This window comes from Ctenocephalides felis, unplaced genomic scaffold (assembly GCF_003426905.1).
Source record: "Ctenocephalides felis isolate EL2017-DRISC unplaced genomic scaffold, ASM342690v1 CF-g0.4_SCAFFOLD_00845, whole genome shotgun sequence".
Classification (NCBI taxonomy): domain Eukaryota; kingdom Metazoa; phylum Arthropoda; class Insecta; order Siphonaptera; family Pulicidae; genus Ctenocephalides; species Ctenocephalides felis.
Genome location: NW_020536999.1, coordinates 16,002,396 through 16,015,098, shown reverse-complemented (window position 1 = coordinate 16,015,098; position 12,703 = coordinate 16,002,396). Strand labels below are relative to the sequence as shown.

Below are 12,703 nucleotides of genomic sequence, written 5' to 3'. Positions count from 1 at the left end.
TAACTAAAAGAAATCACATCGATAGGAACAAATGCATGCATTACCCAAGTGATCTGTCAATATTTATAATCAGATAAACTTACCATTCCCACTGCCCCACATTTGCATCATAAATAAAATCCCATAATACAATATAAACAATTTTTTTGTGTTCTCCAACATGATGATAGAATTCACAACATAACACACCCAGAATTAGTTTTACATATCACCATTTTTTGCCACTAACATCAATGTATCAAACCCACAAATATTCCGAAATTCAAAATTCACTTTTAATTGCAGCCATTACTATTGTAATCAAAATTTAACCCATTTATTGAAATAAATAACAACACGTGCAGATTGATTTATGACTTAGTAATTGAAAATTGACAAATGACCGTTTTGTCCGTTATGCACGTTAATTGAGCTGTTTAATTATTCGATAATTGCGCAATTTGCTGCTTTTGCATATTTTTCACTATTGTTTACTATGAGACAACTTGACCGGCAGCCATTACGAATCGGACTGCCAAAACTGCGTGACACATGAAGTAAGGTTAGCGACAACCTAACGGAGACGAAATTAGTGGGGACGCTGGTAACGGAATTGAACGACTCAGCCATAGAACTTATATTTCATGGGCTACTACTAGTAGAGCACAAGATAAGTGCTCAAACATAGAAGGGTATGTGACGTTACATGTCTGAGCAAACATTGCCGACGACAATCGCGGACTCTCCCGATATATAATGGCAATTGTGATGGGTCACCATTTTGTAAGAAATGATATTAATAATATTTCCCGTGTGAAATACATGTACTGTAATGTAATAATTTTCATAATAATTAATTTAAATCAAATATTATCTGTGATAGTTTTATATGTGGCATGTTTTGCAGTGGATAAACTTTCCATATAATTTGTGTTAGGGGCGTCTACTAATCACATGAGGCTTTTAGGGGGAGGTTAACAAAATATCACAAAATATCACAAAATATCACGTGAAAGAGGAAGGGTAAACTATACTAATATTTCACGTGTATTTATTTTTTACCTATTTTTTTTTTTAAAAAATCTAAATATTTTCAAAAAAAATTCAAAAACACATTCAAAAGTAGGTGTGAAGCTTCTTAAGATTTTTTTTAAAGATCAAGGAACAATTATACGTGGCATGATTTGCATAAAACATCCGTATAATTTGTGTTAGGGGGCGCCACGTTAGGGGGAGGTTGAGAAAAAATTACGAAAAATCACGTGGGGGAAGGAAAGGTATAGTAAGATATTACGTGTATTTATTTTTTACCTAAATTTAAAAAAAAATCCAAACATTTTCAGAAAGAATCCAAAAATTTAGCAATTTTTTTTCTCGTAACTAAAAACACACGTGCTGTTTGGTGGGGGAGGAGGGTAAATTTGAATATCACAACGTATCGCCAGAAGGAAGAGGGGGAGGGTCCAAAATTTAAAAAAAAAATCGATCACGTGATTAATGGACGCTCCCTTAACTGTTTCTTTCACTTATATACGAACTACATACTTCCAAATTCACAATTAATCAGTTATTTTATTACTATATTTTTTTTATAAATATTTTTTTAAGGCTAAACAACGTTTGCCGGGTCAGCTAGTAAAAATTACAATATAATAAAAAAATCTGAATTAATTTTTATTTCGTTGTTCTCACAACTTTCTGATAGATTTTTATTTTTTTTACGAAAGGGCCACCAGAGGTCTTACTATACCAACACGCAGCTACAAGCGATCTGAACAACCTCAAGTATGAAAAACCGCGGTAAATTCAAAAATGATTGGAAAGCAAATAATAGATCGTTAAAGTAAGAATGTTAATGAAAAATAATCTGCTTTTGTTTAAAGCAGTTAGATTAATTAATAATATTATTTTTAATAATATACTAGTTGTATATAAAATATGATGCAACATCGTAGTTCTATTAAAACATTCTTAAGATTGTCGCAACAGAAAAGTGAGTAAGATACACAACATTTAAATTTGCAATAGCAATTTCATTTAAATAAAAACATTCTAATAATATATAAATACGTTTATAAAAATTATATATGTCATTCATATAACAAACTTGCAGTCTAAAACATTTACATAACAGTTTTTTATACAATACTATATTCTTCTAAATTAATTTTATTTTTGTTTTTTTTATGTTTGAACTTCCCTTTCGCATCAGCAATTTTCCTCTTCTTCAATTCCTTCTTTTTCTCATGCAATTGTAGTTTACGTTTTGCAGCTTTAACTGGATCATTAATTTTCTCCTGAGCTTTGATTTTCTTTCTGTCAGCACGCCTAACATTTAATTGCATGGTAAGTTGTTGTCGCAATTTGTTATAAGTTTCTTCTCCAATTTTGCCTCTGATTTTTTTACCAATTCTATTGGAATGTTGTCTTAATGTAGCATTTGATTCGTCTGTTGACATCATTTCTCTAATCAAAGGAGCTAATAACTGCTGACCGTACATTGATAGTTGGTCAGCCTCAAGTAAGGTGACTACACCTTCAATCCAATTAAATACTGCAGTTCTCTAAAAGTAAAAAAATAGAATTCAGTTAAGGATATTTAAAAACAGTTTAGTTACATTTAATTTACTCATACTTACCAATACTATTGAACTAGGAGTTTTAGCTACTTCTGCATTTACAACATATCGCATACGTCTTATGAGCCAATGCAAATTTACAGTCTTTTTTGATGTTTGTACACTGTCACCATCTTTATCTTTAAAATCAACATTAAGAATTCTCAAGTCTTTTATTATATTTACTATATAGATCAAATTTTTTACAATTTGCTCAGCAAAATCAGAAGATATTTCTCCTGGTATCATTTGAACACACATATCTAAGATCAAACTTTTCAGGGAATCATGTGTGTTATAGTACAAGAATCCTCTTTCAAAGTCCATACTATCATTTACAAAACTTTTTTGAATATCAGATACTTTCAAGGAAGATAAAACGTGTTCCAAAATTTTAGCTGATTCGAATCGAGCCCATGCATGAGGATAGGCTAGTAATTTCTGAGCTTGCTGTGCTATTTCATCAACATAAGCATTGTATTTTGGTGACTTCAAGAATCCTGGACAATTTTCACACATGTTCACTAACATTTTTAGAGTTTGAATAGTTTGATGATCTTTTGCTTGAACTTTTGCATCAACTACGTTTTCTTTATCGTGATCAAATTCTTCATCGTTTTTAGATATTAAAACAAATTTTCCAGCAGTTTCAGAATTACTATTTGTGAATTGTTCTTCAATTAATGGAAGCAGTTTCGATAATCTTGATTGGAAAGATTCTTTTTCGACGTTTATAAATCTATTACAAAGGAGAGCAGCCATTTCTTTGTGTGCAACCTAAAATTAAAACAATATTTGAAATATAAACATATATTTAAAATAAAATTTAGACATATTATATAGTCATATTACCTTCTTATCTTTAAACAGAGCAAGTGTGATATCGAACAAATTATCACGTTGGTTATTCGGCAATCTTTCCAACATGCTTTCTACACACTCTGCCACTAATTTTTTGCAATTAGGTGATGTATCATTGACCAGTCTAGCTCCAAGCGATACGAAAAATAAGCCACTATGTTCTATCAGAGTGTCCTGAAAATATTTATTATATTAATTAACTAGTAACGATCCCAAACCCTTTATTTCCAAGAATTGTATAGAACTGGTTTCATTTTCTACATAAAAATATATCCACAAACCTCTGGAAATCTTTGTATCACAGTTTGTAGCATTCTTATTGCAGATTCTCGTCCATAATCCACTTCATAATTCATTTGAGCTAGATAGAATTGTAAATATTTCTCCAATTTTTTGCCAAGTGGATAATCCATTAAAAATCCTTGAATAACCATTCTAGCTTCTTCCCTATTAGACAAAAAAGATTTTATATTGTATTCTTTATTCTAAAACGAGTATCTATATAATTTTTACAAACCTGACTTTTGGAAGTTCAGCAATGATGCTTAACTTGCAAACTTTATCAATTACTTCATGCATTTCTGGAACGATAAGTTTAGCTGAAATTATAGATTTCAGGAGCGTAAATGCTGATGCTTGTCTATCATGGTCATGAAGATCTTGTTCAACATATAACAATAGTATTTTCAGCTGGTCTTTATCAATCGTGTAATATTTCACATGGCGTACTAAAGCATTCATACTTTTAAATGAATTCTGAACAAGTGGAAAGTTTTCATCATTTTTGCTCAAGCCGGCAGTTGCAAATTTATGCAAAATAGAAAATATGACTTCTGAGATTTCTTTGACCAGATTTTGCATACTGGGTATAATCATCTTCATGATCCATATTGAACACACGCACTTCAACGATAATGTTGTGACTCTTACATGTGTACTTTTTATTCCGTCCAATAGAATTGGTATTAAGGGATCTAAAAATGGTCTGTAATCGTGACTGCGTAGTTTTTCGTGAACCAGGAGTGCGTGCAGGAGTCCCAAACCAAATTCAACCATTACGTGAGCATTGGTTTGCGCATTCGTCTTAACAACCTTTTTGTTGAAACCAGTTCTACTCCTTGGTGCTTCTGGTATGAGAAAGCAATCAGGCTTTGCACGCCTGATCAATTCCTTTTGAGACTCCGTTAACACTTGCTTGGGGGCTGCTTGAAGTTCGGGAATCGATTGTGAAGAAGTTCCATACAAAAATATTAGCAACGACTCCGTCGGCATGAATTTATTTTCCACCAAACCTTGCACGATTTTACCTAAACATTCCTGAGTCTTTAATATAATTTTCTTAGAATGCGAATTCGTCAACACTTCCTTGAACGGCATGAGCAGATCTAGAAGACATGAATCTGAAATGCTTTGAGCAATGATTTGTAACGTGATGAAACTTTTGCGACTGGTTTTTGCTTCTGGCGTTTTAGCGCCCAACTTTTCTACTTCTTTTTCTTCGGAAACTTTACCAAACAAGTCTTCTTTGCAAACTTCCAAAACGCTTTGTAAATTTCTGTCCATATCTCCTTTTTTGAAATCATTTTTCAATACTTCCAAAATGTCGTGCACGGTAGCAACTAAAACATGAACGTGGAAACCGCGGGTCATCAAAGTTCGCAACTGCTCCAATACTGTATCCATATGCTCGGGTCCCAACGTAGTCATTATTTTCTTTAAAATATCTCGTGTCACCAGACGAACCTCTTTTAGTGAAGATTTTAAAAATGTGCAGATTTTCATCACTATGCCAGGCAAGTTCCGTTCCAGCATACCTTTTGGTAACTTCTGCAACAATTTAACCAATGCCAAAGCAATCGGAACCCTTAGAACTTCTTCCTCTTCTCGTTCTGCTCCAGTCCTTCTCCTGTTCAATTTATGAGATCCTTCATGACTTGTCATTTGTGCAATGGCATGGTTTAATTGTGGAATCAAACCTGTGGTTATAGTATGTATTAAACGTTTGGCAGCTGATTGTGGCAAGATATAAAATCTTTCCATAGCCAATTGAACAACATTATCAACTGGTGCTTCTTCAACAGCCTCCACATTGTTATCCTCATCTAAAACAACGTCCAAGTCATCTTCAGATTCTAATTTTTCGTCAGAATCCTCTTTATTATCACCACTTGATTTGCTTTCATCGGTTTGAGCAGATACTTCAGTTTCTGGTTTTTGCTCTTCTACCATTGGCTCATCCAACTGTACATCTTTAGCTTTAGATAGATCAAAATGGAATGCATCTAATATTGCAACCACCAATCGCACCAACTGCTTTTGAAATTCCACGTTATGACGAAGTTTTCCTAAATAAAATTTCAATATTGTTTCATACTGGTGCCAGGGTAATAGTCTACATACTGTACTAATAGTTTCAATAGAGGCATCAATCATAGTATTTTTGCCAGTGAACTTCTCATTGCACAGATATATTGAAGCTAATGGTAGTATAAATTGCGTTAATGTTCTTGGTTGCGGAGCCTTTTGCAAGGTTTTAGCAACAGAACAGAACTTTAGCAAAGCTCGCACCTTTCTATGGCTTTGTAGATGCTGCAAATTTTCAAAGAAATCCACTTCCGGGTCTTGTTTGTTGGTAAGAACTGCTAAATCTTTTAAAACAGGATGGACATCAGGACATTCACGAGCCAATTCTCCTAGTAGCGAAATGGCTTCATTCCGTACAGTATCATCTTTGCTTCTGAAACAATTTCTGATAACGTGCAAAACTGTGGAACTCATCAAAAATTCACGCTCTTTAGGGATACTCTGATACTTTACAGCCAAAACCGGAATGATTTTCTTTAAATTTTGGCAAGCAGTTTCGCGCAATGCCAGATCTTTTTCGTGCTTCATGAAGTAAAAATTATTGTATATAACTAAAACACCTAAATCCATGTCGATTTTCTTGTTTTCCAATAAAGCATCAATGGTTTTATAAGCAGCTAATCTTTTATCAAAATCAGGCTGCTCTACCCATCTGGAGTCCCAAGCGTTCAACTCGTGTACAACATCTGAATAAATTTTGATTTCTGGTTTTCGTTCACTTATCACTTTGATTAAATCGCATAGTAACTTTCTAGGAGCGATAGTACTGATTTCATTGAACAAAGGAGCAATAGATCTCACATGGTTTTCTGGATCGGTAACCTTAGCTACTAAATTCTTTAATGTGATGACAAGTTGGATAAGCACTTCTTCACCCACATTTCCAGATGCGCGCTTTACCAAAATAGGCAACATCAATCTCAATAATGTGTTGCTCGTCTCGGAATCCCATACTAATTCTGTGGCTCTCGAGAGAATTACTAATTCTTTTCTACCAATGGATTTATTTGAAGATGTTCCACATACTTTACGTTTTATCCTTTCCAAAATATCTGGTATATATGGAAGAAGTAAACAACTACCAAAATTCAATTTCTCTGATAAAGACAACAATTCTAGTTTATCCTTATCAACTTCAACCACATTATCAATCAATATTGGAGGAGTTTTGTCCAACTCTTCTTCATCCATTTGCAACGTCAACATTTTTTCAAACATCTCAAAAATTGCTGCAGAAACTAAAGGTTTAGTTTTGATATTCAATAATAATTTCACAACATGTGCGATTGGCGTCAAGCTTTTATCTTCAGGATGATGTTTTGCCAGTAAAATATAATATCTAGGGTTTTGGCTCCAAACAACAAATAATTTTAATAAAGCAGTGGGGCTATGAATACCTTCATAAGATAATTTATCAAGCCACGGCCAAATAAAAACATTATAAATTGCTTCAATCTCGTTCTGCGACCAAGGATAAGCTTCGAACTGCGCAAAGAACTTACATATCGCTTGCAAACATAAGTTTCGCATATTTTTCATTATAGTCAAATATCCAGCATGTACATTATCTTGAACTAAAACTCCGTTTACAATTGCTCCAATGCACATAACCATTTTAATTAAATAGCCGATAAAATTTTGGGTCATAAGACCTCCGAATTGTTCACGAACGACGCCTAACAAATTAATCGTACTCAGTAAACGTTTTGGAGCTATAACATTCTCTAAATTCGTATTTTGGATTATAGAGTTGGTCATGTCTAATATATCTTGGTTGAGGTAAATAGAAAAATTTTTGAACGCCATATTAACAAAGAATATCAGCTCATGTTCTCCACAACCGGCTATGAAGCGCAAAACTAAGGACCTTCTTAGCTGACCACCTCCTTTTGTATTGGTACCGACTTTTGTAATCATTTTACTGTAAACAATTCGCATAATAATTGGAAGTAAATCGTCCCTGTGACTTATTTCTATCATCTCGGTGTCTTTATCGATTCTGAAATTCGTAAGTTCGTCTTTGAACTTTTTGTCATCGACTAAATTGTACAAATTTTGTTTGTAAGGAACTAAATATTTATGTTTGTATGTCATGATACAATCAAGAGCGGATTTTTGAATTTCCGAATTTTTACTGGATAACAGTTCTAGGTAAAGATTATATAATTCTGGTTCGCGGTACATTGTTTTCGGACTCCTGACTTTTGAAAATATTTCTAAATGCGCGAGAAGTAATCTGAAAAGTAATTAATATATTTACAAATCAATAAAATGTGATGTTAGGCACATTATGATAAAAAAAATAGAAAATTGCAGGTGTTAATATACACGTCACAATCAATAATAATCAAATAATAGCAAGTCACAATCAATAATAGCAAGTCACACTCAATAAATAATAATAAAGTAGTGGTCGGGAAACATTTTTTCATCATTATTCCAAAATATTTTTATATAATTAATAAAATCGCATCTCTGCTAAATGTAATTATTTTTTAGATACAGAATGAAAAAAAAAAACATATTATAGCCTCCCAAGATAATTTTCAGAATAAAACAATAACCATAAATTTAATTGTGTTTAAAATTAAATTTTAATTTAAATTTTTCTGGAGCACGGACTACTATGTAGAAAATTAAGTTAATTTCAATTACAAATATAAACTTTTTATCTCTGAAAATTTCATTGTTATCCCATTTATGAGTATGCATAACAAAAATTAACATCTATAAATTAAGTTATTAACTTACTTATACAAGTTTTTCACAGATATACTAGATTTCTCATCTGTTATAGAGTCTTCCAACTTTTCAATTGCCTCGATTTGTGCACTTTCTTCTTCTTCATCTTCATTTTCCTCATTATCGTCCTCCATCGGTGCACTTATGGAGTTTGTTGTTTGTTTTATATTCCAAGTGTTGCCAAACTCATTATTAACTTTCTTAAATTCATCTCTGTAAATATTTAGAGATGATTAAAGTAAAAGTAAAAGTTACATACATACATGCATATATATATATATATATATATATATATATATATATGTGTGTGTGTAACAACAAATACTCACTGCATAAAATTCAATAGCATTTCAGTGATACTTCTGTTTTTTGCTTCGCATAAGTCAGTAAAATGGCTCATGGCTTTCCACAACAAAATTCTGTAGTTCACAAAATCAGGTTTATCATCAACTTCATAAAATGATGAATATAAATCTTGTATCAACATATATTTAGCATCAAAAGTACCAACGGCACTCAAAGCATCACATTTAACTTTAGAACTATTAGAGTTTGCTATAGAATTTTCTAACTGTTCACAAAATATTGTCCAGAACTGTGCAGGTTCCAACCCAGAAGCATAAGTCGCTATTATTTCAATAGTAGGATCCCATAATAACTTGAAATTCATATACAGAACACCTAGTAAATATCTTAGAGCGAGTTGCTTATACTTGACATCATTTAAATTTGTGATGATAATATTATCGAAATTCAATTTATTTAGATACTGCAATTGTTCACGATATTGATGCACTGAAGGAGTTATATTTTCTACAGTATTCATAATTGTAAAAAAGGCAGGTTGTTCATTGTCTAAATCACAGTTGTTGAAATCAGGTAAATAATTGAACAGAGTGAAAATGTGGGTTGTTATTAAGCGGATTTTATGATGTGGAGAGCTTAAATTGATAACCAAGACATCATGTAATTTGTTGAACATGTTGATATCGACATTGTTCAGGTCGATACTAGAAGCAGTCAATGCTAAATCTAATATGTTCAGAGCTTGGAGATATTCTAATGAGGTGGTGTATGGCAAAATTACATCAACCAATTCGTGAATATCTAAATAATCGTTTATGTTATCAGAATCTATATGAACAGCGCACTCTAAAGTCATTCCCAGAAGGAATAAATCTGTTCTAACATTTGCAGTTATTGTGTTAGCATCTCTATCTACTTCCATTGCATCTGAGTTCGGCTTGAGTTTATCCAAAATTAATTTAATCATATTTTTACAACTACTTTTTACATCATTAACATTATGATTTAAATGAGGTAAACAAATCAAAACACACAAAATATTATCTATGTTTTCATAAACATGCTCAAGTGTCAATACAGATATATATTCATAATTTTTTTCATAAATTTCTTCAGATTTCATATTAATATTATATTTTCTCCATTTGTTCAACTCTAAACCATTAACACACAAAGGTGATTTTTTTAAACAAATTTGTGCTAAAATTTTTAAACATTTTTCGTCCACTTCAGTTTTAATACAATATTTCAAAAATTGTGGTAAAATTAAAATATCAAATTGTGTATACATAATTGAATTTTCTACAAAATGTAACAGAATATTTGGTTGCTTAACTGCAAGCATATTAAGAGTGATGCGACTTGCATTTTCTTGCAACAAAGTTATATTTTCTGAAGTGAGTATTAGAACACAAATTTGTGATACTATGATCAGTATAGATTCAGAAAAGTTTCCATTAATTATTCCCATTAATCTATTAATTAAATCTCCAGGTTTTGTAACAAATTTTCCTTGTTTATGTTCAACAGCTTGTCCTACCAATTTTAAAACATATTCAAGTCCTTTTGAACTTTCATCATCATTTTGTGATTTTATATAAGAGTCAATACTTTCAAACATTGTTGACCAAAATATTTCACATTTAGTATAATGAATACATGATAGAATATCTGTAACCGTTTGTACCAGCACTTCAAATAGTAAACCTGTTGGTAGTTTATTATCTGATAATGAATCGATGAGGAAAGGCAGCAAGGTATTAGCACAACTGTGGAAAGATCCTTGAATTCCACGCATCATTTCAAATAATAAGCGACCACAACCTGCAACACCCTGAAGACATAGAAAATTGCATTATAAAACAAATAAAATGATGTTTAATTAATAAAACAATACTTACATCTTTATGAGTTTTTAATGATTTCAGTATAAGAATCAAAAACTTCTTTTTATCTTTGATATCTCTTGAAACAAATGAAAAGCTTTCAGCAGCAAAGTTATTAATATAAGTTGGTTTAGAATCACCTAACAGCGGAAGCACTAATGTAAACACAGTGCTTATATCTTTCTTTAGGAATGCTCTTAGAGTTTTGAATAGATAGGCTAAACATATCAATGTCCATTCTAAAACCTCAGAATCTTTAGTCCCGAGCAAGGATATAAGTTGTTCCAGAAATACTGGGAAGTAAGGATAAAAGTCTTCTCGCAAATCTTTTGCTAGAACAACAATAAACCTAGAATTTAATTAAAAAGATATGTACTATTTATATTTGTACGTAAGTGTACACGGAAACCAAATGTGCATGATAAATAATTGTTATTAATATTGTTCTTTTCTTTTATACTTACTCTAATAGTGGTTGAAGTGATATATTTGTAGCTTTTTTCAAATGATTCAATAACGATTCAATAACTTCATCCTTTTTATGAATCAATTGTGGAAGTGTTATAATGCCTTGCACTGATTTCCGAAAAGAACTATAATCTTCTGTTAAATTTAGAACATTCCACTTTTGAATGGCTTGATAAAAGTAAGTTTCATTTTCTTCTGGTTCTTCTTGATTCACATGATCTAAATGATATAAGGCTGTACGCCTTATATCGATATTTCCAATGCGATCAGCAAAGGATTGGAACTAGAAAAAAAAACAGAAGGAATAATAGAAATAATAGAGGACATTTTTGAATATAATAATATAGTTCACTTAAATAAACAAACAATAAAGCATATAATGACGATTGTAACACCTAAGTGTAAAAATTTAGAAATAAGTGAAGGCTCTATGAATTAAATTTTTTAATGGAACAAATAATAATAAATCTATAGTGATCGAATAATCCTATAAAGGTATAATGAAGAAAGGTATTAAATGTATTTTAAAGAATATTATATTATATAAACGAAGTATTTTAAATAAACAAAAAACAAATTTTACTAAAAAAAAAATAGATATTTTTTGCTTCGAATATAAATTATATTAAAGTGAAAATAAATGAACTTAGTTCATAAAATTTCCATAATAAAATAAATGTAAATTTTATACTGTAATTATTATTTCATAACTATAAGTATATTTTTCGAGGTTAGAATTTATTTAATAAATTTGCAACAATAAATACCTTAAATGTGTTCCTAGTTTTATGTTTTTCAGGTTTATTTTTCATCTTTATATTTTTTGGTTTATTTGGAAGAAATATAAATTAAAATCAAAACACATCACCTGGTTTAAAGTATTGGAAAATACAACATTATTAATACGTCTATAAGTCTACCGTTTAAAGTCAAAAGCATGCTTGAAGCATTTTTTGAGGTTATGTTGAATGTAGAGTTTACCCTAAAAAAAGATGGCTGATGATTTCCACAGATTCTCAAAATGTTAGGATAATATATTTTTATAATAAATACATAATATATACTTCTTTCTTATATAAATATATATATATATATATATATATATATATAAATTTTAATAAATGATTACTACATAATAGTTATTTTCCACATTTCAACAAAAAAAAAAGTTGTTAAACTTGGTATAATAATTTTATTAACTTCCCGTATGGTAAGTTATAGTTATCGCAAAAATATCAAAAATGAAAAAATTTGCATATATTCACGTTTTGAAGGTTTCTGAACATTTTGGCATATCTCAGAACAAATGGATGTGTGTGTGTGCGTGTGTGTATGTATGGATACAATTTTTTGACCACGTTTTCGAGCGCACAGATCAACCGATTTGAATGGTTCAAAAAATATTCAATTCATAATGACGGGAAGAAGTGGTGATTAGTTTTTGGCAAAGAAAGGTCTAGCAGTTTTGGAGATACCGAG

General features: G+C 31.0%; 1 protein-coding gene across 1 annotated transcript; it reads right to left on the bottom strand.

Moving 5' to 3' along the window:
* Positions 1-2,117: 2,117 nt before the first annotated feature.
* Positions 2,118-12,160, bottom strand: LOC113379058 (small subunit processome component 20 homolog). The gene is made up of 11 exons (XM_026619514.1): positions 11,992-12,160; positions 11,221-11,507; positions 10,772-11,105; positions 9,997-10,704; positions 8,894-9,807; positions 8,574-8,777; positions 3,976-8,058; positions 3,740-3,905; positions 3,450-3,632; positions 2,619-3,374; positions 2,118-2,543 (listed from the first exon to the last, which is right to left on the bottom strand). The coding sequence occupies exons 1-11, from the start codon at positions 12,034-12,036 to the stop codon at positions 2,118-2,120; spliced, it is 8,106 nt and encodes a 2,701-aa protein (XP_026475299.1). The 5' UTR covers positions 12,037-12,160.
* Between the last annotated feature and the right edge of the window lie 543 nt (positions 12,161-12,703).